Source organism: Leopardus geoffroyi, chromosome B4 (assembly GCF_018350155.1).
Source record: "Leopardus geoffroyi isolate Oge1 chromosome B4, O.geoffroyi_Oge1_pat1.0, whole genome shotgun sequence".
NCBI lineage: Eukaryota > Metazoa > Chordata > Mammalia > Carnivora > Felidae > Leopardus > Leopardus geoffroyi.
In genome coordinates this window covers 65,987,757-66,013,545 of record NC_059341.1, presented here as the reverse complement: position 1 = coordinate 66,013,545, position 25,789 = coordinate 65,987,757, and the positions used below count along the sequence as shown (strand labels likewise).

The 25,789-nt window shown below is 36.4% G+C and overlaps 1 protein-coding gene across 3 annotated transcripts in view; it reads left to right on the top strand.

Annotated features, from left to right (window-relative positions):
- The window catches only part of SYT10 (synaptotagmin 10), a 68,127-nt gene that overhangs the window by 28,891 nt on the left and 13,447 nt on the right, over nt 1-25,789 (top strand). For all 3 annotated transcript variants that reach the window (XR_006708828.1, XM_045463780.1, XM_045463779.1), the window contains exon 3: nt 4,544-5,111. Coding sequence is in view for 2 of the 3 variants with exons in the window: in XM_045463780.1 (XP_045319736.1) it covers nt 4,544-5,111 (568 nt within the window). In the remaining variant the exon portion in view is untranslated. The remainder of the gene's footprint in view (nt 1-4,543; nt 5,112-25,789) is intronic.

Genomic DNA, 25,789 nt, shown 5'->3' with positions numbered 1-25,789 from the left:
AGTCTCTGATACAAACTTCGATACCAACAAAAAACAAGGAAAGATGAATTCCATAGAAACATATTAAAATAAATCAATAAAGTGCTGCTAAATATATTTTTGTTGTTCCTCTCTGATTTCTCAAGCAATATCTAAGGTAAACTGAACAGATGGTAAAGGCACTACAGTTAAGAGTAGGAGGATAAAGGTTTCCCACTTAAGGAGAAGAGAACTGGTAGGTGCTGAGAAGTGAGTTAATCAGAGAGTCTGTGTTGTCCAGGGCGGTGGCTACAGGACATACTCCCACAGGAGTGACTCTGTGCCATCTGTGCACCCCCAAACAGCAACCCTAGACTTCAGATTGTCAGAACCAGAGAGTTCATTATTTTTTTTTTAATTTTTTTTTTAACGTTTATTTATTTTTGAGACAGAGAGAGACAGAGCATGAACAGGGGAGGGTCAGAGAGAGAGGGAGACACAGAATCTGAAACAGGCTCCGGGCTCTGTGCTGACAGCCCAGAGCCCGACGCGGGGCTCGAACTCACAGACCGCGAGATCATGACCTGAGCCGAAGTCGGCCGCCCAACCGACTGAGCCACCCAGGCGCCCCAAGAACCAGAGAGTTCAGTATGGCATTTGCACGTTAGCTCCTTGTATCCTGAATTGTAATGATATTATCAGATGAGAAATTACAGTTTTCAGTCATCTAATATCTCACTGGGTCTTCACAATGTGAAAGGACTGTTTTATAGGTAAGGAGCGGAAAGCCCAAACAAGTTAAGTGACTTGCCCAAAGTTGCACTTATTTTATAGGGAAGCTGGGAGCAAACTGTCTGATTCTAGTCCAGCACTTTGCCTACCTCATCTCAGTGTTAGGATCTTCAAGCACTTTCTTCTGGGTAGTAGGGAAAAGTTGGCTTGGTTTCCAGTGAGATTCCAGGACTCTACCCACACGTCAACCAGAGCAGTGCTGTCTTTACATATTCAACTTCTGGCTTCTGATTTCGTTGAAGGAAGGGATCTGTTGGTAATAAATATTTGAAAATCACCATGGTAATGCATGCTATTCCTATGGCATTAAGTTAAGTTTGATCTATCTAGCTGCTGTCAGATATTCTAGGCAAGGTAGGGAAAGTTTTTCCTTCTCTATTGGAGAAATAGTTGGGTGGTGCCATCCTAGGGTTTGAAGGGTAAGAATGGGATCAGTAATAGTAAAATGTCCTATACTTTGATTGGCTGGATATTTGTGAGACTAGCCACTTATCATATCATTCCAAAAGAGAAAAAGGAAAGGGGTGGGGGGGGGAGGGGAAGCAAAAAGAAAAAGGTCTGTTTTGTCATGGCAATAGTTTAACATTGTAATAATTAAAGCTTCTCTTAACTGACTAGCTAAACTATGACTTAGAATATGCACTATTTACCCTATAATTAGGGCACTGGCTTACTAGAACAAAAACATTACTAATCTTTAATTCTTGCCAGAGGGGTTTTACAGCTGTACAATTATATTCACAGACATAAAGAAAGTGCTGATTTTTAGGGAGAGGTTAGAAGATTAAAATTTTGTTATATCAAAAAGTATGAGGGTGAAATTATGGAATCAATTTATAAGAAATAAGGAATTAACTTTTGGGGGAATTTTGCTTACAAAAATTTTCTTTAAATATTACTACAGGGGCTCCTAGGTGGCTCAGTTGATTGAGCCTCTGGCTCTTGATTTTGGTGAAGGTCATGATCTCATGGTTCATGAGATCGAGCCCTGCATCAGGCTCCATGCTAGCAGCGCAGGGCCTACTTAGAATTCTCTCTCTCTCTCCCTCTGCTCCTCCCCCTGTTCATGCACATGCTCTATAAATAAATAAGTAAATAGATAAATATTTTAAAAATGAAAATCATTACATAAGAGAAAGTGATTTAGGCAGAAATATTTATTCAACAATATATTCTAAATTGCTTAAGAACACTGAATATATAACTAAATTATATTAGACCCCCTTAATAATTCAGAACATATACTACTTGTATTCTTTTTAAAATTATTCTTATTTTCACAAATACTCTCCAATGGTGGCCTGACCCCAATTTAAGCCCCTGATTCTATATAAGGAATAGATGTAGAAGCTTAAGGAAAAAATGATATTCCAATACCAGATTAGCACTAAAGAATATCAAGAATTAGAATGGGATTAGCTATACCATTTTTATGGTATTTAAATATTGTTTAATATTTCCGTCCTGAGAATACAAAATAAGCTAATTAAACGTAAGAGAGTAAATTTGGAACACCTCAGATTATAATTCTGATTTTACATAATTTACATAATAAAATTCCATTTTATTAATACACATAATGATATCATGAATAAAATTATTAAAGAATCATAGAATGATAGAGAATCGTAGAAATTAAGTGTTAGAAAAGAGAAGTCTAACATCTCAACCTGAGGCATAAACCTTTTTCTTCAACATCTAACTTTGGTTTCTATACTTCATGTAGACCATTTTGAACAGCTGTAGATATTTTTATTTTTTTATTTTTTTTATTTAAAAAATTTTTTTTACCGTTTATTTTTGAGACAGAGAGAGACAGAGCATGAACGGGGAGGGGCAGAGAGAGAGGGAGACACAGAATCGGAAACAGGCTCCAGGCTCTGAGCCATCAGCCCAGAGCCCGACACGGGGCTCGAACTCACGGACCGCGAGATCGTGACCTGAGCTGAAGTCGGACGCTCAACCGACTGAGCCACCCAGGCACCCCTGGACAACTGTAGATATTTTTAAATGCTCCCTTATATTAAGCCAAAGTCCATCTTTACCTGTAACTTCCATAGATTCTTATTAATTCTGCCATGACAGCCCTTTAGAAATTAGAAGACAGATTCCTCTCCTTTCTAGGTTCAACATCCTCAGCTCCTCAAATTACTGCTCAAATGGTAACGTGGCTACGTATCTTCTGGATATTCACTCATTTTTTTTTTATCCCTCTTAAATCAGTCCTTATGTGTGCATCAATGAATCAAATATTAGTTAAACCAATGTCCTCAGTATTACTTGGTGTTTACTGTAAAAAATGTAGATCTGATGTAACAGACAACAGAAGTGAATACAGGATTTTAAAGTAAGTGCTAGATAGATATTAAGTGTAAGAGAGAGCTGAAAGGAGAGTCAGGCAAAGACTAGTATAGAAAGCAAAACAGAAGTTGATGAGGATCTGGACTGAGTAGCAATAGAAATGGAACAGAATGGACAAGTATATGGAATGTTTCAAAGAAAACATCAACTGGATTTCGAAAATTGAGTAAATCTCATGAATGAAGGAAATGTGATTCAGAGCATACTGCAGATTCCCAAGCACAAGTGGCTGATAAATATGTTAGAGCTATTGTCTGAGATTGTGGAAGGGAGAACTAGTTTGAGAGCAAAAGGCAGAAAATGATTTTGCTTGAGTTTGGGGAAAAATTAAGATATCCACTTAGAAATCTCCCTTAGAGATGTGTAAATATGGGACTAGAAGTTTACATATCTGAGATATATGCAGGGAACCACCAGATTTAAGATGACAGTTATAGTTCAAGAATTGATGATTAGTCTACTGGAGAGACTAAGGAGAATAAAGAACTAAAGACCTGGGACTAAGCCTTGAGGAGACATGTAAGTTGACACGGCTCATACCAGAAATCACAGATGAAGTAGAAGAGAAGCAGATTTTAATGCAAGTCACATTTACAAGACAATGGTAAGTTGATATAGCTAATGTTCCAGAAATGTTGACTAGATGAATAGTAACAGTGATAAAGGAAAGTCAGTTTGAATTCTAAAAAACTCTATTAGGTTGGACCCAAATTCTAAAAGTGTATATTTTTAATCCTTAGAATTTCTGAAGCCCACTCCATGTTGAAAAAAGGAAAATGTACTAATTTTGGCTGTCACCACTATATATTCTTTTCACAAGTAAATATTCATTTAGTTATCTTAAGTATTAGGAATAATTCCTTAAGTATTAGGAATAACTAAATAGTATTAGAATAGGTGGACTTATGTTTTTTATCGTAATGGGGCAGTCACTAAAAACACGAAATTCATGAGATACAAAAAATCCAGATATAAAAAAACCAGTCATCAACATGATTTGTCACACAAAAATTACAACAAGATATAACCAGATGATTTATGATTTGTGGTATTTTGTGGAATACTAAACTTTGTAACTGTGTTTCTTCACAATTGTTTTTAATTATGTCCTTATGATTGAGAGTAAAAAATTCCAAAAGTTCATAAAAATGTACATTTGAGTGTTTCAGATGTTTCTATAATTTTAGAAGTCTTTTCCTTTGAATATTGCATTTCTGGTTTTCCGAAAGTAGCTCTGTGTGTGTGTGTGTGTGTGTGTGTGTGTGTGTGTTTGCGTGTGCATGCATGCGTGTGTGTCCATCCGTTTTTCTGTTTATACAAATGCAATGCTTTCATTATCCTGGGGTGGGGGAGAGTTTATATGCCACTGTATAATGTTGTCATCAAAATGATCTACCTAAATTATCTTGTGTGTACATGTGTGTATATACAGCCACAATTCCTTCAGGAGACACCTACCAAGGCAAATGCAGGTTTCCAGTGTTGATTTTAGCATGGGCACAGAACCAGTTTTACAAAGAGGAGAAACAACAACCAGCATTGGGAGGATAAAACCAGAGCTCTACAAACAGAAATCTGTTGACTCTGAGGGCAACAGGGAAGAAGATGTCAAAACCTGTGGGAAACTTAACTTCACCCTCCAGTATGACTATGAAAATGAACTTCTGATTGTTAAAATTATCAAAGCCTTAGATCTCCCTGCTAAAGACTTCACAGGCACTTCTGACCCTTATGTGAAGATGTATCTTCTTCCAGATAGGAAAAAGAAATTTCAGACCCGTGTGCACAGAAAGACTTTAAATCCTCTATTTGATGAAACTTTTCAGTTTCCTGTAGCATATGATCAACTAAGCAACCGAAAACTACATTTCAGTGTATATGATTTTGACAGATTTTCTAGACATGACATGATTGGGGAAGTGATTCTTGATAATTTGTTTGAAGTCTCTGATCTCTCCAGGGAAGCCACAGTGTGGAAAGATATTCATTGTGCTACCACAGTAAGTAATAATTCCACCAAACTATTTTTTTTCACCTGTAGTAGTATATAAAACTAATTATCATTCAACTTATTGGAATGAGTTTACAAAGTTACGGAATTTATGTATTAAGAACGTGCAAAGGTAGGATTTGATTACGTATGTAATAATAATTTAGGCACTTGCACGATATTAGTGACTATGTAAATAAAAAAAACCCAGCTCTTGTAAGTTAACAAAAATAGTAGTTCTTTTCTTTTGTAAAATGTTTATTTTATAACCTATTCCCAGCACTCAGTTTCCTCATAGTTAATATTGAGTGACTTTCATTATTTCAGATATTGTTCCTCAGATCAAACCTAAAATGTACTTTGATGATATTTGGAAAAGCCCTTGGTTTAGTCTAAAACAGCCCATTTCTTCAGAAGGTTTCATGGAATAGACACAATTACAGAATTTGAAATGTTGAATGAGCAGAAGTGATTGTTTACATTAGAATTTTTGTTTTACATTACAAAACTCTTTCTCTTAATATAAAATAATAACTTTAATATTGAAAATTTGGAAAACAGTAAAAAACATAATACAAAATAAAATACTCCATAATGCTACCAATTACATATAATATCATGGCATATTGCTTTGTAAATTTTTTCCATACATGTTTTGAAATTATTGTTCAAACTAAGTTTCAGGGTACCTGGGTGGCCCACTTGGTTAAGCATCCAACTCTTGATTTAGGCTCAGGTCATGATCTCATGGTTTGTGGATTCGAGCCATGTGTTGGGTTCTGTGCTGATGGCACTGAACCTACTTGGGATTTTCTCTCTCTCTCTCTCTCTCTCTCTCTCCCTCTCTCTGTCCCTCCACTCTCTCTCTAAATAAATAAATAAGTAAATAAATAAATAAATAAATAGTTCAAACCACGTTTAAATTTTTTCCCACTGATTTTCTTTTATGTTACATTTGTTTTATTGTATAATGTTTAAATATATGATCTATTTACCTAACCATTCTCTTACTGTTGGACATTTGAGTTAGGCATAAATTTTGGTATACTAAAAATTGTTATGTTCTTATTTACACAAATCTGTTTTATTTAAGATTATGTATCTAGGATAGAATTATGGAATTGGAATTAGAAAACTGGTCACTTAGGTTAGATTGCAGAATTGTATTGATTTGTTGGTTTTTAAATGGGTACATTTAATTTTTTACCACCAGGTTGTCTTTAAGTATTTACCATCTTTTGTCGAAATTTTACCAAAATTTATAAGCTTAAAATGTAGAAGTCCTTACTAGAGATAAGGGATAATTTTAAAAATAAGATAATTTTTTAAAAATATATTAAAAAATAAAAATAGGAAATTATATTTTAATACAGAGTAGCTGCTGTTTTTTTAATTTTTTAGAGAGAGTATGTCAACAGGGGAAAGGGCAAAGGGAGAGAAAGAGAAGGAAAGAATCTTAAGCATGCTCCGTGCTCAGTGTGAGCCCAACTCGGGGCTCAATTCTACTACCCTGGGATCATGACCTGAGCCGAAATCAGAGTTGGATGCTCAACTGACTGAGCCACTTAGGTGCCCCAAGAGTACTCCTTTTACTTTGTCCCCCATCAATGTTTTACTAATGGAAACCAAAATTTGGGGTCATTATATTTTCACTAAGAATGATATAGATAATATCATTTAAAATTTTATACTTCCAGTTGAATTGCATCATCATAACATTCTCACTTGTTGGGTCTTTATTTCTTGGTTTCCACTGTGAAATTTATTAGGGAACAAAGAAGAAATTTTGAAACCAGATCATATTTCAAAGATACATTGGAGCTCTTTTAATTCATGTTGTTTTTTACTTTATTACTTATATTCCTATAGTGGAAAATCTGCAAATGCAGGTAATAGTTAATTGTTAGGTTATTTCTTTCTTGATGCCCCAATCTTAAACTATCCCTTCTTTTTTATTCATTCAATAAATATTTGCTAAGTGCCTAGTATGGGTTTAGTATGTTCTAAATATTTAAGGATGCAAAAAATTGTTTTAAAGCATGTTCTTGGGCCCATATGGAAAATCTAGGACAATTTCCCCATCTCAAGATTCATAATCTTAATCATATCTGCAAAGTCCTTTTGCCATGTAGGCAACATATTCATAGGTCCCAGAAATTAGGATGTGGCCATCTTTGGGGGTACCTTTATTCTGATTACCACATCTATACACATTTTCGCTTCAATATTCTGGATACAAAAATAAGTGGGTAATAATAAAATATATTATTAAATTATTCTAGCCAAATGACATTTCTCTGTAACTGGAACATTGAGGTACATATTGTTCTAGATACTATTTACGGGTTTTCTTTTAGGAAGATCGTAATGAAACCTACATTTCTTGACTATGGGACCCAAGTTCACAATATATGATAGTATCATCTTTATGCGTAGCATAGTGTTTAATTAAAGCTTCTCGTCAGCTTTTGAAAAATCATTAAGCAATTTTATATTTCAGATTAATGAAAACAATATGGGTTGAAATTGCTTAAGTGACTATCTTTTCTTACACACTTTTAACTTCAAGTAATTTCATACAGAAATACAGAGCTTCCTACAAAGAAGGAGAAAAAAGGAAAGAGATAGAAAGAAATGTAGTCATATGCCCTCACTCACCCAAGTTTTGTAGAAACCTGCAAAGGTGATCCAACTATGTGAACAGAGATATAAAAGAATTTAAGTAACAGATAAAACATATATTTGAATTAAAATATTAGCCATCTTTATATTATGAGACACTAATGATAAATATAGATAAATACCTAGTTAAGTAAACACAGATCTAGAAAAACCATTCTTATAATTTAAGGTTCTCATACTGAGATAATCATGTGTATTTTGTTTTCTATTTATTATTTTTTTTTGAAAGAGACAGAGTGTGAGCACGGGAGGGGCAGAGAGAGAGAGAAAGACACAGAATCTGAAGAAGCTCTAGGCTCTGAGCTGTCAGCAGATAGCCCAACACGGGGCTCAAACTCACAAGCCGTGAGATCATGACCTGAGCCGAAGTCAGACACTTAGCCGACTGAGCCACCCAGGTGCCCCAATCATATGTATTTTAGAGAGTGCCTTTATATACTACAAACGTCCAAGTTAAAAATTCTAAAATTTAGTAAAAAAAATTTTTGTCACCAACTTGAAATAGTTGATATATCTTTAATGTTTAATGAATCTCCTGCTTTACTAATATCAATTGATGTAAATGCCATGGACCTCTTTTTTCTTCTTCAGGCCAATGACATAATTATTAATATAGAACTCTATGGAAATAAGAGTTGCTGCTTTTTTGTGATTGTTGTTTTTAATTATTTTATGTGTCTTATTCCAAAAAATTTTTATCTTAGAGTATCTGTCACAATTTTTTTTCCATATATCCAGATGCCTGTCCAAGGCCCTGTTCAAAAAAAGTCTTCCTAGGCCGGTTCATTAAATGAAATTGACTTTTTCCCTATGGCATTAGATTCAAACAACTTCAATTTGATTACATAAGAATTTACTGAGAATCACCTATGTACAAAGTTTATACTTTAGTAAAATACAAATTTAATAAAATTTAATAAATTTGTATTTGATCAAGAACTTTAATAGAAGAAACAAAGAAATAAAGTATATGTTAATGTATAAATAATACTATATAACATTTTCCTGAAAACCTCCACAAATACGGTCTTGTTCACACATACATTCTCTCTCTCTCTCTCTCTCTCTCTCTCTCTCCTCTCATGCAGACTATGTCTAATATGAAAATGGTTTATAAGACCACCATATGAGGATGATAGAATTCTGAATAAAGGAAAGGGATGTTTCTTGACAAGGAAACAGCATGAGGAAAAGGAAATAAACAAGACTAGCACGTTTTCAGGGGGAAAATAGTAGACTTGTGTGGAATATGAGATGAAGGAGGGACTAAAGGGAACCAAAAGTAGAATGTTCTACTTAAACTACAATCAGTAAGCCCTTTAATGCTGTGGGAATTTATATTTGTTTTTATCAGGAGAATAAAACTAGTGGAGCTATCATCCTATATGGCTTCAGTGTGTACAGTGGGTAGGAGTAAAGGATCATGAAATGTAGGGGTCCAGGTAGGAGTCTAGATTAAATGAAATAGAGACTGGAGTAGGCTGGGAGCCATGGAAATGGAAAGAAGCTAATATCTGCCTATGGAAGCGCTGTCTGTAGCACATATTTATACCTTGTCTGAGTAGATGTCTCATGTCTTCCCCTTCCCTCTGAGCTGGAAGACAGAAATCACCTTGTATACCTCTTATATTCTTCTCAGCATATATGAGCACTTAGTGATTAGTCAATAAATACTTGTTGAATAAATTAACATAGCAAATTTTCACACAAGGTCAAGTGTGAGAATGTTTGTAAGTATAAATCTGCCACTACCAGAGGGAAAAAACAATGCAGTATTGTACCCTATTGATTACAAATTAATAAATATTTTCTTAGTTCTATTTGTTAACATCAACTACCTTCTGTAAGAAAAAATGAAAAACTTTGTGGCATAAATTCTTATGTAAAATAAAGCAGGAATATTTTATTGTCAAAACTCCATCAGGTTGTGGGGCGCCTGGGTGGCTCAGTCGGTTAAGCGGCCGACTTCGGCTCAGGTCACGATCTCGCGGTCCGTGAGTTCGGGCCCCGCGTCGGGCTCTGTGCTGCCAGCTCAGAGCCTGGAGCCTGTTTCGGATTCTGTGTCTCCCTCTCTCTGACCCTCCCCCGTTCATTCTCTGTCTCTCTCTGTCTCAAAAATAAATAAACGTTAAAAAAAAATTAAAAAAAAAAAACTCCATCAGGCTGAAACATATTTTGTACTCACAATTTAATTACTAATTATGTCTATACAAGAATTAACATTTTTATCAGGAATCAGGGTTTTTTAAAATTTAAGATTGAATGGCAAAGGATATAAAAAAAAGGTATGACTTAATTCTTTACAAAAAATTAATTTTCACTTTAGGGATCATCCTACTACATATCAGAAATATGGCAAGCCAGTCATCTCTTGCACTAATATAGAAAGTTGGCAAAAATGGTAGAACGCGTTTGCAATGTATGCTTTATACACATTTACTTTTTAAGCTATGTAAAAGTGTATTTGACAAATTTTTAATTCACTTATTTTCAAAAGTCAATCAGTATAAAGACTAATGTATTTTGAATATTTAAATATAGTGATCTCATGCACACTCAAGAAGCCACTGAAAGTATAGCTAGATAAAGAAAAGCTTGTCTTTATTTTTTTTACTAGAACTTTATCTTACATATTTATTTACTCATCTATTCAATGGACATTTTTTTTCAGCACTAACGATGTTCTAGACAAGAATTCTCACAGGAAAAAAGGGTATATGCACATAACCACACTGACCTAGTTTACAGCTATAAAGTACTTGAATCTATTATCTTTTAACTAAGGATCTGTCAAGTTTGAAAGAAAGAAACTGTTATGTTCATTGTACCAACCAGAGTACTAAATGTACTAGCTGAGCTTGAGTTTGAAGTAATGTATTTTAATGTCCATGACTAAAATTTCTTTAAATGTTTAAAAAATTGTTTTTAATTTGTTTTCTTATTTCTAGTGATATATTTTTAATTTTTCTGAGCATCTTGGGTCTATCCCAGGATCAAAATAATGCTGGTTTTTGTTTTGTTTTGCTTTGTTTGCATTTAGCTATCAATTCACTTTTAAAGTTTGCTAACTATGGAATAATAGGTTAGCCAGTAACATTTTAAAGAATGGCAAAATTCCAACCTTCTTCTAAAGAAAAAAGTGTGGTGAAAGGCAAGGTGGGAGAGAGTAAACCTTTTTGGTCAGGGGCTGTCCCGCTACATCTCCGGAGTGCAGCAGCAGGATTATAGTCATAGGCCTGCAGAATGGGACGATGAACCCATATCTGCTCCTCCTTAAGCATTCCTAATTTTCTATTTCATCTCTGGAGTGTCACAGATACCACATCTGCTAAAGGGCCACCATTAATTTATTATTAACTTACATGATGCAAATAAATTCTATAAACCTATCAGATCTTTTGGTCTTAGATCATTTTGCAAGAATTTATAGGAAGTATCTTTGTTGCAATATAAAATCAAATTAAAATTAAATTCAAAATAATAGAGTCTATCATAGACTATCAAAAGATTATGTGAGTTCCCAAACCTTGGCTCTTCTTGGCCTTAACACCTGCTCAACTCCAAAAGATTGTTAAAGGACTCTAACGCAATCAAGGAAACAAAGCTGGAACAGACCCATAAAAACACAACAAACTGGTGGTTGCCACAGGGGAAGAGAGTGGAGAGATGGGCCAAATGGAGGAAAAGGAAATAAAAATAAGGAAATTTGTCTCATGAATATTTGGAATTCAATAAATAACCATAGTTGTTTATATTATTTTGACAGTTAAGTCACATCTGTGTACATTTAGAGAGCAAGGCTTTAGTGTTTGGTCTGTTTTGACTACCTTTGCATTTTACATAAAATACCTCAGGCAAATTGGCTTTAAAATAGCTCATAACAATTATATTAGCCTTTTATTATCAGTTTAAGCAGTAGATTCCTGTAATATTGATTATAGTATTTTGTTTCACACAACAAAAAAAGTTAATGCATATCCAATACTTAAATTTATGCCACCAGTTTTAGTCTTAATTCAAAACTGAACCCACACTTTCTAAATAAATACAGCATTGTTGGGTGAGCACAGTAAGACATTTTGAGTCATTAAAAGAATATCACAGATTGGTAGCCAAAGCTGACCATATTTTAGTCATAACATTTGGGGTTGCTCAAAAGGCAAGATAATTTTTTTTTTGCCTAAATTCATTGCATCCACATAATTTCCAATTTAAATTCCTACCTTGCTCAACTTGTAAAGATTATAATGCTATCTAACTTCTCTATCATCCTTGGCTCTCTTCCTCTCCCTCTCCCCCATTCCCCTCCTCTTCCCCTTTTCCTGGCCCCCCCTTCCCACCCCACCCCCTTCTTTCCCTAGCCCTCTCTGGCTATTATTGGAAGGAGAGTAGCCCAATCACTGAAGAATTTAGGCTCTGGGACAAACTAACAACCTTTGCATCCCTGCTGTGTCACTTATGACTTTGAATGAATCTATGGCTTTGAGCAAGTTACAAAGTCTCTCTAAGCCTTAATTACCTTATTTATAAAATGGGAATTATGAGAAGGCAAACCACAGTTTGTTGAATAGAGTAAATAAAATAAGTGCTTAGCACAGAGTCAGGCATTTGTAAATGCTCACTGTATGTTAGCTGCCAAAAAGTTATTACAGAATGATACAGGGTATGGTTTTGGTTGTTGATGTCACTTACATATGAAATAGGAATAGAGATCTTGGTGCAAAAAAAAATGGTTATGTCTTAATATTATGGTAGGAGATAGTTTTAGGTGGTACGCTTTTCTATTTAGGGTGGAAAGTTTTGTGTAAGAGTTAATTTAAATCTTTTTAGTTACCTATGGTGTGATTCAGTGAGTATATGATTTTTAAATGAAGTATACACTTATAATGTTACATCACACGCCTCTCATCTGCACCTTGACTTGACTCTTCCTTTTACACTGGCACTTCTCTTTGTTCCTTCACCAACCTGTACATGCGCTTATTAAAAAGTGCATCTTGTAAAACTTCAGGAGCTAAAGATGCTAGATGTAGTCCATGTGTCCCTTTAGGTTCACTCTCTACTATTCTCCATCCTGTCTGGTACCTCAGCGGGCTGGCCAATTAGGTCTACCGACACTGTTGACACTGTTCTCGGAGTTCTGGCAAGAGACATTAGGGCAGGAGGAGAATGTCATTTGGATGTGTATTCTCTCATCTTTCTCTTGAGAGGATGCCTCAGGCTGGCCGTGTCCTTCACCTGAGGGCACAATTTCTCTCAAAGCAGCCTTTGCTTTTCACCATTTTTTCCATCCAAGTCCAGGTAATGGTTCTCCCACCCTTGTCCTTTCAGACTTAGAAGTAGGGCATCATGGCCTCCCCTCTTCCCAGCAGCCGGGTGCAGTACCATCTCTGGTGGTTTTCTACCCCGGCTCACATCTCTGTAGATAGTCTATCTAGTAAGCCCTCTGGAAATAGTCTAATTTGTGTGTGCCACCTGTTTCCTCCTGGATCCCTGACTGATAACCTAAAGAAAGAAAAAAAAGATTCCTGATTACAAACAGGTTAATTTCTTGTAACCTTGGACTTTGCCTTTTGTCTGAGCTATTCTGTGTGTTCATTGTCTTTAGTCCTTCACAAGCTTGATAGCAAGGCAAGGCCTTCAACTGCAGAAAGTGAGAAAGAACCATGGCCATGCTAACATCCTCTCATCTTTATACACAGAGAATTGCAAAGGAACTCCTTAAAATGGAATTTCACATTTCATCACAATTGAGAAAGTCAGAATTTCTGCTTCTTAAAAATCAAGATTTCAGACAAATAACACATTATTTATTAAGAATAGTCTGAAAAAAAACTCTATGTTAATAAGTTTCAAAACATATTTATGTGCCTAATTTCCTACTTAAAAATTTTTAAATAGAAACACTTATCAAATATTATGCATGTCCCTGGTTTTTTAAGTAAAATCTACTGAATAATTTTACCTTTTCTTAATAGTGGTGATCTTTATGACCATCAGTTGTTATAAGAAATTTAAAAAGCAAACTTTTATTTCTGTCCATTACTCTTCCATTATAAGTACACATGCTTCCTGCATTCCTTACCTTTCCAATTTGTTGCTTTTAGGTTTCTAAAAGAATATTTACGCTGAGAGAATTGTGTACAAATAAAATCAATGTCTTAAATAATGACCTGAGATCTTTTTCTCAGAGTAAAATGCTTGAACTTACAATAGGTCAGAAGACTTTTCATATTAACTTAAAAATTCTGGTGTGTGTTTGGAGTAGAATTTTGAGAACACTCATGTCTAGATCATGTGATCATATTTTAGAATTGCTAGAAAGTTCAATTTAATCCTTTAATTTTATCATCTAGAAAATGAAGGCCAAGGAATGTTAAAAAAAAATCACTTATGTCCATCCAGCTGGTTAATAGGAGATCCAGAACTATATTTTAAATCTTTAATCAACTCTTAGTCCAGTGTTCCTTGTCTTGAATTATGTTGGAGTGTTAATGTTCTTGGAATATACTAAAAAGAAATAAAGAGAATTTCTTTTTAATATGGGAGTTCAACTTTTGGCTTACAGAGTTGAAATCTCAAAATATTTACGTAGTTGAATTAAAGAAATTTTTAATATGATACTTATGACAAAACTATGCTTAAGGCTTTTAAAATTTATAATCTTGTCAAATCTGTCTTGTTAACAACTTTTATTAAAATGCATGGAGAGCTAAACAATGACTCTCTTGGCCTTATTCAAAATGAACAGTTGCAATCAATGTTATTTCAGGAAATTTCTAGGCCATTTTTCTCCTCTTAGATGGAACTAGTGAAAAAAATCCATATTTGGGGTATAATTGAATTTTACCACTTGTGTCTTACTGTATTTTAATGTTTGGAAGTTGCAAAAGATAAGGAGAAACTTTTCAGGGAGCTTCTGGGTGGCTTGGTCAGTTGAGCTTCCAACTCTCGATTTCAGCTCAGGTCATAATCTCATAGTTCCTGAGTTTAAGCCCCGCATTAGGCTCTGTGCTGACAGTTCAGAGCCTGGAGCCTGCTCAGGATTCTCTTTCTCCCTCTCTCTGCCCCTCCCCTCAAAAAATTTTTTAAAAAATGAATAAAAAAGGAGAAGGTTTTCAGCCCCATGACATTCTAGCAATATACCTGCATCTGTTGTAAGTTATAGGAATTCATTATAGTTCTAAAGGTACCATTGAGTTAAATGTGTTCCTTTTTGCACTTTACTAATTTAATTATTATTAACATGCTCTTATATAGTGAAGAGAACATGCAGTTGACTTTTAAATGTGAATGTTTAAAATATTCTCCTCCTTCCCTATAGTAGACTGCATTAAACAGTTTCCCATATATCAGGTAATTGATTTCCTAATTTCTAAAAAATTTTTTCAAGGACATATAGTTACTCATCTCTTGGCTTTGAAATCTAAGGCCATGAAAACAATTTAAAGTTTTTTGTCCTGGCTAGTAAAATTTGAAGCATTGTTTCTGCTGGGGAAGGTTAAGAGGGAAAGAAAAGTCTACAGGAACTTAAGTGAGTGTAGTTTCATTAGAAGCCTGGCTCTGCTGCCTTCTGGCTCCATTACTTTGGGTAAGTTTCTTAACGTTTCTGACCTCGTTTCTTTGTCCATATAAAAAAAGGTGTATAATAATATCAACCCAACAGGAATATTTTGAAAATAAAATGAGATAATAAATGTGAACTTCTTGTACAATTTAAAGTTACCAAGTGTCATTTATCCCAGCATGCTGTAATCTTGCACACAAACAGCTGTTTGTTATCCACTTGATTGCTAAGAACCCAGTTTCTTCCATGTTTTAAATTTCTTACCCTAATAATTAAATCCCCTAAGTGAATCACCTTCATGTTTTTTTTAAAAAAATTAATGAGATAGTTTTCCTTTACTCTTTTCTTCAATCTTGAACTTGAATAAAATAGGATAGTATTATAAAAGACTATACCATGGCATATATCAAATTCAGTCTTTCTATAAATTTAATTCACTAAACCAGAGATTTTACTGAGTATCAGTTTTACTCATGTCTTTAGAGTGCCTTTAAATTTTTAAATACTCTATGCACAGTCCCACACCCCATGGTAAGTAAAGGATGCTTTACAAGTACAGGCACTTATCAAATACCAATCTACAAAAGAGTCTATAACCAGAAGCAGAAAATTATGCCCAGTCAGGCTTTTGTCAGAGCAGGTCAGATGTTTAACTTATAGTCTCTCTATCTACAGAGTAGCAGGTATGTATGATATATTGCACATCCAGAGAAAAATAATGAATAAAAGAACATTTTGTGATGGAAGTCGTTACCTACCCCATCCACTCATAGAACAGGAATCTTAAATCCACCATTTCATCCAACTCTATTGAATTCTCCTTTTTACCAGGCACTCTTCTGGATGTTTTAGAGCATAATCTGTCCCCACCATATAGGGCTACTTTGTAGAAAAGGGAGGCAGGTAATAATGGAAATATGTAATATGTCCAATGAATGAAATGCTTTGTGAAACAGAGGCAGACTAAAGGACAGTAAGTGGCAGTGGGGCAGAGTTGCTGTACAACTCTGTATAAGGGTGGTCAGAAAGGGCCTCTCCGATGAGAGTGTTAGAAGATGAGGGCCGGATCTTCTAGAGCCCTCAGGCCATGGAAAGAGCTTTTAGTTTTACTCGGATTGACTTGTGAAACCATTGATGGCTTTTGGTCAGAAGTGAGCTATGGTGTCACTTAGCCTCAGTAAGATTTCTGACTACTATATGAAGAACAGACATGGGGGAGCTAAGGTTGTTTTGTTTATAGCGAATTATGCTGAGAGACTAAGATTGTCTTTGCCAGTAATTTGCTTAACATAGGTTCACTGTGGGAATTATAATTTACAATAATAGTTCACAAACCAATAGCATTCCAGATAACATCTTTTAATATGCCAATAAAGAGATACCAAGTCAATGATAGAATAATTACAATATTGCTCCAGGCAAAGAGGAGATGAATGAAATAAAATCCACATTTAGCTGAGGTATTCCTCTCTATGAGTTTGTTCTTGGTAGTCAACCCTTCCAACTAAAATCTGGGTATCAGTTGCTGGCCTAGTAGGAGCTAGGACCATGTAGCTAGCAGGAGGCAGCACCAATATTACAGACAAGATGGGCTTCTACGAAGGTTATTACTCAGGGGACACAGCTTACACCACTGCCTATGACAAGTAGCCTTGCCAAGTCAGAAACACCTGTCCCTTCCTGACACTGCTGCACAGTTTAATGGCACTGCCAACCAAGAGTAGCCTGGCCATGGCAGGATAAGGTGTCTCAAAATCTATAGACAGCTATTTAGATTAGCCAAGAGTAGCCCAAACCAAACACTCTCGAGTTACTGGTCAAACCTTGGTTTTTAAAGTTTAAAAGTCCATCACGTGATGGACACCCTTGCCATTACTCCACTATCAGTGATATAATGGTTCTCTACTCCATGTGCAAGAGTTTGGCAAGAAAGTCTTTAACTGCAGAACAATTTCGTTGAAACAAGTTATTCAAAACAAATTCAAACTACAAACAGTGCTGTCCAAAACAAGCTTTCAGGGGTGCCTGGGTGGTTTGGTTGAATGTCCAACTCTTGATCTCAACTCAGGTCTTGACCTCAGGCTGGTGATTTCAAACCCCACATTGGGCTCCACACTGGGCATGTAGCCTACTTAAAAAAAAAAAAAAAAAAAGAAAACAAAAACAAGCTTTCAAAACATTGGTTTGAAATCACAACAAGTCAATACACAACGGGGGGTGAAACCATGTAAAGTAAGGTAGTTTCTTAAATAGTGAAGCCAAGTTCCTCCAGTCCAAGTGTCTATGTACAACGATACTGAGAGGGATGTCTTTAATTAGGAATTTTAGGAAGGTATTTAAAAGCTTCAAACACTCTAAGGAAAGCTGCATAGTTTATTACACAAGTTTCTATGCCACTATCTATAAACAGTCATCAAGGTTTAAGAATAAGTCACCAGTTCCTCTCAGCAAAAAGTTTAAAGTATCTCTTAATCAGTATTATAAAGGGAAGAGTTCTTATTAGATTTGTATTCTCTTCTTATGCCCCAGGTTGCTCTTGTCCCAGTGTCTACAACGGACTATCCCCTCTTTGTTTCAGGCAGCTTATTATACCAGTAGTTATGAAATTTGATTTGTTAAATCCAGGAAAGGCTGTTTTAAGGTCTCAGCTCTTTTCTACAACCTGAGCACTTTGTGGCTTCTAGTAGCTAAATCCATGGTTGTGTTGGATAGGATAAAAGCTAAACCATTTTGGCAGGCAGAGTTACTTCCCACCCAGATTGGGAGCTGACAGTGGTTCCCCACTGAGTAGAAACATGGCACTATTAAATTGCATCCCTGGCAATAGTAGCTCTGCGTGGTGACTATTGATCACTAATGCTCATTGGGGTTTGTAATCATTCCATCTCTAACACTGCCATGTTCTCTGCCCCTTTCTGTCCTGACTTCAGCAAAGTTTCACCTGGACTTTGTGCTATGGCCAAGCACAATGCTTAATATGATACTGTATTACTGAAAATATATTATTGAAAAGTGTATTCCTTCCTTCCTGCAGAAATATGAGTAGGTCCTGCTAAAGGGCACCTGGTAAGCATTTTCTCTGTCTTCCAGTGGAGATAGTGGAAAATAATCAATAATGAAAATGTATGTAAAAATCCAGGAGTTCAACCAGGTGCTGTGGCAGAACCTTCCTTTGCCTGTTCCTTCCTCCACCCTCATTCAACATGGTGAAATTTGGTTTAATCACATCACTGGGAAAAGGAGGCAGGGCAGGAAGGAAGTGTGTGAAAATTGTGGTTCTTTGAAAGAAAAGGAGAGAAGTGGAATAGACACTGGAGAAGATTTACAATGTTAATTACATTTCCTAATTGTATTCTATCAAACAGCTTCCTCCTCCTCCTTTGCCTCCCAGAGTCACGAGACTGCTTGTGCTGGCAGGTTGGAGGAGATGGCCAGATGTGCAAGGAAAAAACACAATTTATACACCTTAAAGATACATTTGATTCTCAAATTCCAATGCATGATAGAATTATAGCAAACATAATCCCAGATCACTCCAGAGTAGAAGGATCTTTGAAGAAATAAAGTTCTTTTTTGAAAATGTTTTTATTTATTTTAAAGAGAGAGAGTGCAAGCAGGGGAGGGGCAGAGAGGGATGGGGGATAGAGGATCTGAAGCAGTCTCAGCTGACAGCAGAGAGCCCAATGCAGGGCTCAAACTCACAAACCATGAGATCATGCCCTCAGCCAAAGTCAGATGCTTAACCGACTAAACCACTCAAGCGCCCCAAGAAATAAAGTTCAATAAAACCAATAGATAAGTATCCTCTAGCTTTAGCTCCCCAAGCCCTTAGTGTATCTTTAGATGGCTCAAAACTATTAGGACTATTTATTGTACCTCCAGGGCCACCGTATGAACATACCCTACAGTTCCTGGGGGCCCCACACACAGAGTCCGCAACACCCCTAAACTGTGTCTTTGCTCACTTGTTCTCTGGTTATGGAGTAGCCTTCACTCCTTCAAATGGTAGGTGTCCCTACTATCACTGAAGTCATGACCCAGCCTGATACTCTTGTGATTTATTCATTCAATAAGTTTTTTACTGAGCATCAACCTTATTCCAGTCACTGACCCCAGAAACATTGTTATAAACAAGAAATGGTATTTTTTCCAACATCTATGTGTCAGACTACAAACTGGACCCATAATATATCCCTTTAAAATTTGAATGCAACCCTTCCAGGTAATTGGTATTAGCCATGACAATGGATCTCATCCTGACTGCAGAAAAAAATCAGGGTTGATCTAAGTATTCCTGAGGAGAGGTCATTTAGAATAAGGCCAGTGTGTTGCCATTTAAATTATCCTGTGGCCTTGCCAGAGCCAGTGGTCTCTGTTCACCTTTTGGTCATGGCCGGACACTTCATTTCTCACCTCATGGCCTCTTTTTGTGCTGCTCCCTCTGTTTTTAATTCTCTTTACCTTTGGTCATTCTTCAAAATTCAGATCAAAAGTCACTTACCTCTGAAGTTCTCCTAATTCTCATGAGAAGAGTCAGATACATTCATTATCCAGTATGGTCTTTCCTCATGAATTCCCAACCAGATCAGCCCTGATCTTGTTCTTGAGTTTGAAATGGAGCTGGTAGCACTAGTTGATCCTTTGTGGTCTTTCTAATGAGGTTCTGTTGGGTCTGTAGCGCACAAGGGCTAAAAGGGCCTATTCATACATTCCTCAACATGCCTGAATTATATATTCTATTTAGCCCTCATTTTACCAGTGCTTAAAATTACAAAATTTTAGAGCTGGAAAATAAACTAGTTTATCTCTTGGAACACCCTCATGCTATACCGAAGAAACTGAGGTTAAGTGAGCTTAAGTAGATTGCCCAAGGTTGGATTCCATGATTTTCTCAGGTGCATGGATTGTGTGGGTCAGAAAGAAATAAAGATTTTATAGTAGTTTGAATGCAGCAGACCCACTCTGGGTCTGCACTGCACCATAGCTTCATTTTGTGAGCAGGTGGATGAAACACTGGTAATTTAATGAAGAAGCTCATTTTGATCTAGTAACACATCGTTTAACAGTGTGAGGAAAACCATCCGTTTTCTTACCAACCAGGAAATGTGAAAGGCAGGCTGCATTTAGGGTGTTAAGTGGATGTGAGGACTGCTGTCACCATAGCAACCAACTGTTTGTTTAAAATTTTCTTTTCAATAAGTCCTAATGATTCTTTCTTCCTAATAGATCTCTGAATCCAGACCTTTCTTCAGCCAACACCTTCACACACCTGTTTACTTCAACGGCCCCTCTCTTTTTTTCATCCTAACCTAGCCTACTCACAACAAAGAAATGTTTTTCAAATATTATTTACATTACTGTCCTTATTTTTTGAGTGTCTGTTTATGTCAGGCACTTTACATGCATGATACCTACCTTGTGAGGCAGATGTTATTATCTCCACGTTGTGATTGAACCGAAGTTCAAGGAGGTCATGTATTTTTGACATGTAGGAATTAGTACATGGAAGATGTAGGATTTTAACTCTGGTTTTTCTGATCTGGAAACTTATACGCCCTTTTCATTCTTCCAAGCTCCCATTCTTTCTTGTTACCAGTACCATAGGAGCCACAGAATAAGCTACCTATAGCCTTACATGACCTCCAACATGTTACCAAATTCCTTATTTCTCAACATAAGCTGCTCATTCTTATTTGTAAATATCAATCATAGTACTCACATACAACACTATTCCTCTTGTTCTCTGTCAAATCCCACCTCTTTAGGCTCTCAAACCCCAACATGATGTTCACCTCCTCCAGGAGTGCTTCCCTTGGTTATGACATACTGTAGTTACCAAGCCTTGAATCTGCCTCCTCTCCATCTCTGTACTCAGTTGCTATAGTTTGACCTTACTATTAGCTCAGTCCTGGAAGAGGATTGCCAATGACTTATTTTTATCTTGGAGAGTGGTACGTGGAAAGAAACTTCATAACTGTGACTATGTTTATGAGGTTAACTATAGTCAATTATTAGAAAATGATCTTTATCTACCCAGCCCTATGTCTGTGGAACCAGGATAAAGAAATCAAACATACGGTCCCTGACTCAGCCTCAGTGTCAGACTTTTTCATAAGCCCTTCTCCCAAGTATACAGGTAAAAGATTGTCACTGTGAAATGTTCCACCAAATACATTAGTGTGTATGAGAATGGTCTTCTTACCCGTAAGAAATTTTATGGAACACTATCCTAGACTTAAAGCAGGTTTTCAAATGATTATTTGCCCAAAGATACAATAGTTTCTCAAAGATTAATATGGGAAGTTCATGCTTATGTAGAATTGGAATAAATGAGGTTACCCATAAATAAAATTTTCAGAAACTCAAAGCCTTTCTCATTTTAAGAAACTAAAACCCCAAATTACCACTTCAAACATTTTAAGGAATTTCGATAAAGATAACTCTAAAAATTAGTATATACTTCTCTACCTTCTTAAACAGAACATATGGAATATTTTTTTCTTAGCTTAATGACTCAAGAGTCATCATTTTGAATACTAATTATTGTTGAAGTTTATAATAAAATGCTGTTTTTAAGTTTCTAAGACATTATTAGTGTTAGTTCCCCTTGATACAAGATGATTCCAGATTGTTATCGTGTTTAGAATGTTTCCTTCTTTCTTGTATGAATATTGTCTCTCTAGCCATCATTTATTGCTGCCTTCACCAGATCAACTCTGTTTCCCCATCTCCACATTTCACGTGTGAGTTTTGACCTGCTATTGATATGCCAAGTAAACGTTGTTAGAATTTTGTCTAAAATAATAGTAAATGGGTATTGAATAAAAAATGAAATAGAATCCTTATTTAAGAGAATTTCATCAGATAACTGTGTTATATTTATGCCATATGTTCAGAGACCTTTCAACTTATTTCCTGATTCTTTGCTGGATACTGGAGGGTTCAGATTGTTGGGGCTGAGTGTGGCCTTATAAACTGCAGTGATCTGGGGCAGAGAAGAGGCAGGAATTAAAATACACTCAGCTCAGGGCGCCTGGGTGGCTCAGTCGGTTAAGCGGCTGACTTTGGCTCAGGTCATGATCTCGCGGTCCATGAGTTCGAGCCCCGCTTCAGGCTCTGTGCTGACAGCTCAGAGCCTGGAGCCTGTTTCAGATTCTGTGTCGCCCTCTCTCTGACCCTCCCCCGTTCATGCTTTGTCTCTCTCTGTCTCAAAAATAAATAAACATTAAAAAAAATTAAAAAAAATAAATAAATAAAATACACTCAGCTCCCTGGAGTGAGGCCATCAACATCAAACTCTGTCAGGGTACTGAGCATTAGTGCATGCTAGTTCAAAGGACTATAGCCAAAATCTGGAGTTCTGCTGTTACATTTGTTAGAGGACCTTTTTAAAGGTTATATGGCCATTTACCTTCATTAAGTTCATTTTTCATACTTATCTCTTAGATCACTTCCAGATGTAAAAAGTTCTAGAATATTGGTATTTATCTTAGAGAGTATTCTGCCCTTTTCAGTACGTGAGCAGTTTCAGTTCTTTTACATTCATACTTCCTGAAGGAAAAATCTAGTCTAATGAAGACTAACTTTTGTGCACTTGTTATGCATGCATATTATACATTAAGCATTACCACCCAGTCCATTCCAGTTTCCTTAGAACCCCTGACCTCATGGAGTTTAAATGCTTCAGGAGATTTATTACTACTACAGTAGGCAAAAAGCCTGCTAGCTTGTCATACAGAGCTGCCTGGAGATGTTCTTTAATCATGCTCTTTGCTTTCAGTTGATTTAGGCTAGTACTTTGGTCAACTCCTCAGTTTAACCTCTATGTTTACCAATACCCGTTAATAACAGATAGTCAAAATTATGTTGCAGCTGGATCCACAGAAAGGACCTTTGAGAGATGGGACCAAATATGGTAAAACTTTCTTTGTTCCAACCAGTAAGCATGTGATATATCTAGAAAAGTAGACAAATTACTTCCACAGATTGTTTAATGTGTAAAAGGAAAACCATATCAATCACCACACATGAAAGTGTTTCATTAATCCCTTTGATTTCTCTGTTTGTGTACATTTGACTGTTTGTGGTACATTCCCTATTGGACTCTAAGCATTTCATCTATGAGACCATGTTTCCTGTTACCTTCCAGCTTCTCCATCACCATCCCCAACTGATAATTCCTGGAAGGAGAAATACACAGTGAGAGAAAGGGGGATGGCTGCCAGGTAGAAAACTTTAGAGAAAACTCTACCAACTCAGGCGGGCGGGGGGGGGGGGGGGGGCGGCGGTGCACCTTGGTGGCTCAGTCAATTAAGCTCCTGACTCTTGATCTCAGCTCACTCAGGTCTTGATCTCAGGGTTGTGAGTTCAAGACCCACGTTGGGCTACATGCTGGGCATGAAGCCTACTTAAGAAAGAAAAGAAAGAAAAAAAAGAAAAGAAAAGAAAAGAAAAGAAAAGAAAAAAGAGAGAGAGAGAAAGGGAGAAAGGGAGAGAGAAAGAGAAAGAGAGAGAGAAAGAGAGAAAGAAAGAGATAAAGAGAGAGAGATGAAAGAAAGAAAGAAAGAAAGAAAGAAAAAAAGAAAGAAAGAAAGAAAGAGAGAGAGAGAGAAAGAAAGAAAGAAAGAAAGAAAGAAAGAAAGAAAGAAAGAAAGAAAGAAAGAAAGGAAGGAAGGAAGGAAGGAAGGAAGGAAAAGAAATACTCGGAAAAAGAGACAGAAAGAGAAACAGGAAGAAAATAATCAGATAAAATAGGATCAGACTTAATTTCTCAGCCTTTCAGAGCCTACTGTTTTCCTTCTCAACTGACCTCTCCAAGGACAGAATCATGCCACATCTACTTGGCATCTACGGCACCTACCAGTGCACCCAGCAAATAATATTTATTAACTGCTTGGTGGTGAAAAGAATGAATCCTTTGTAAGAGATTATATTCTTCCTGTTTTTCATCAGGCCTCTCCTATTGGATCTTACTCACTATTTAGGGTCCGTAGCAATTCAACAGCCCAGAGGAGACCCAGTTGGATATATCTTTGTTTTAAAACACATATTTTTTACTAATGTTCTCAAAAAATAATAGCTGCTTTCCTTCAGTAATTTTTTTTTCATTTATCTAGTACTTACTGAGCTTCTCATATGTGTAAGGCACTGCTCCATGTGATAGCAATACAGCCATGAACAAAACAGCATCTTTTATCATATGCCAGACACTATGTTGAATGCTCCGGACTCTATTTACATTATCTCATTTAATGATTAACACCACTGTTGAGTGGGTATTTTTTCCCAATTTAAAAATGAAGCTTCAGAGATTCAAAGTTGAATTAAATTTCCTGGATCTCACAGCTAGGAAGTAGAAAACAGGAGTGAAACACAAGGTTAACTGGCTGTAAAGTTTATGCTCTTAATTGCCAAGCTCCACTACTTCTAGAGCCTGGATAAAGAAATCAGAATTATAGAAGTCGGAACCTAAGCTGGAAGAATAAGTCCAGCAAATGTGAATAGTTTGTCATGAAGAATTTTTTGGAACCTGTTTCTACGGGCCTGGGTACATAAGCAACTTATTTCCCACCAAATTAAATCTACTATATATTGTCTCACCAGGGATGATTTGATCAAATCCTGTAAACAGCTCTTTTGGAAGCATCTCAAATGTGCATTGTTCACACTCATTTTCATTTGTCCACCATCTACGCAGCCATGGAGAAGAAATATATCTATATCAGTGTACTGGACACAGTTCAAATTCATATTTGATACAAAGCAGATCAATTTTTGTCCATATTAAATAATAATCTTTTCATTCCTTCCAAAAAATGCACTGAGAGCCAGCTATGTACCATGTACTTCAGAAGGAAGTAGCAATAAGACAGACAAGAACTCTGCTGTCCTAACCTTAAATATGGGAATCAGAGAAACAAAAAATGAATTTAAAAGATAATTTCTGATGATAAGTGCTGTGAAAAAATGTAAAGGGTCTGTGAATAGTTGAGCATAGGATAAGAAGATGGAAGGAGATGCTATTTGAGCCGAGTCCTGCATGGTGAGAAGGAGTCATCCACAAAAAAGATATAAGAGAAAAAAAGAAAATGCAATTGGCAAAAGCAGGAACAAACTTCATTTGAATAACAGAAAAGAAAAAAGGCTTTTGAGTCTGCATCAGAGTAAGCTGAGAAGAGAGTCAAGAAATAAAATTAGAAAGATAGGATCCCTATCACCCAGGGCCTTATATGTGTCACCTTGTAATGCATTGTCCAAACCAAAGACATATTTAGTAATTGAAAGGGATGAAAGGGGCTCCTGGGTGGCTCAGTCAGGTAAGCGGACTCTTGATCTCAGCTCAGGTCATTCTCACGGTTTGGGAGTTCAAGCCCCGTGTCAGGCTCTGCTCTGGTGGCGCAGAGCCTGCTTATGATTCTGTCTCTCCCTCTCTGCCCCTC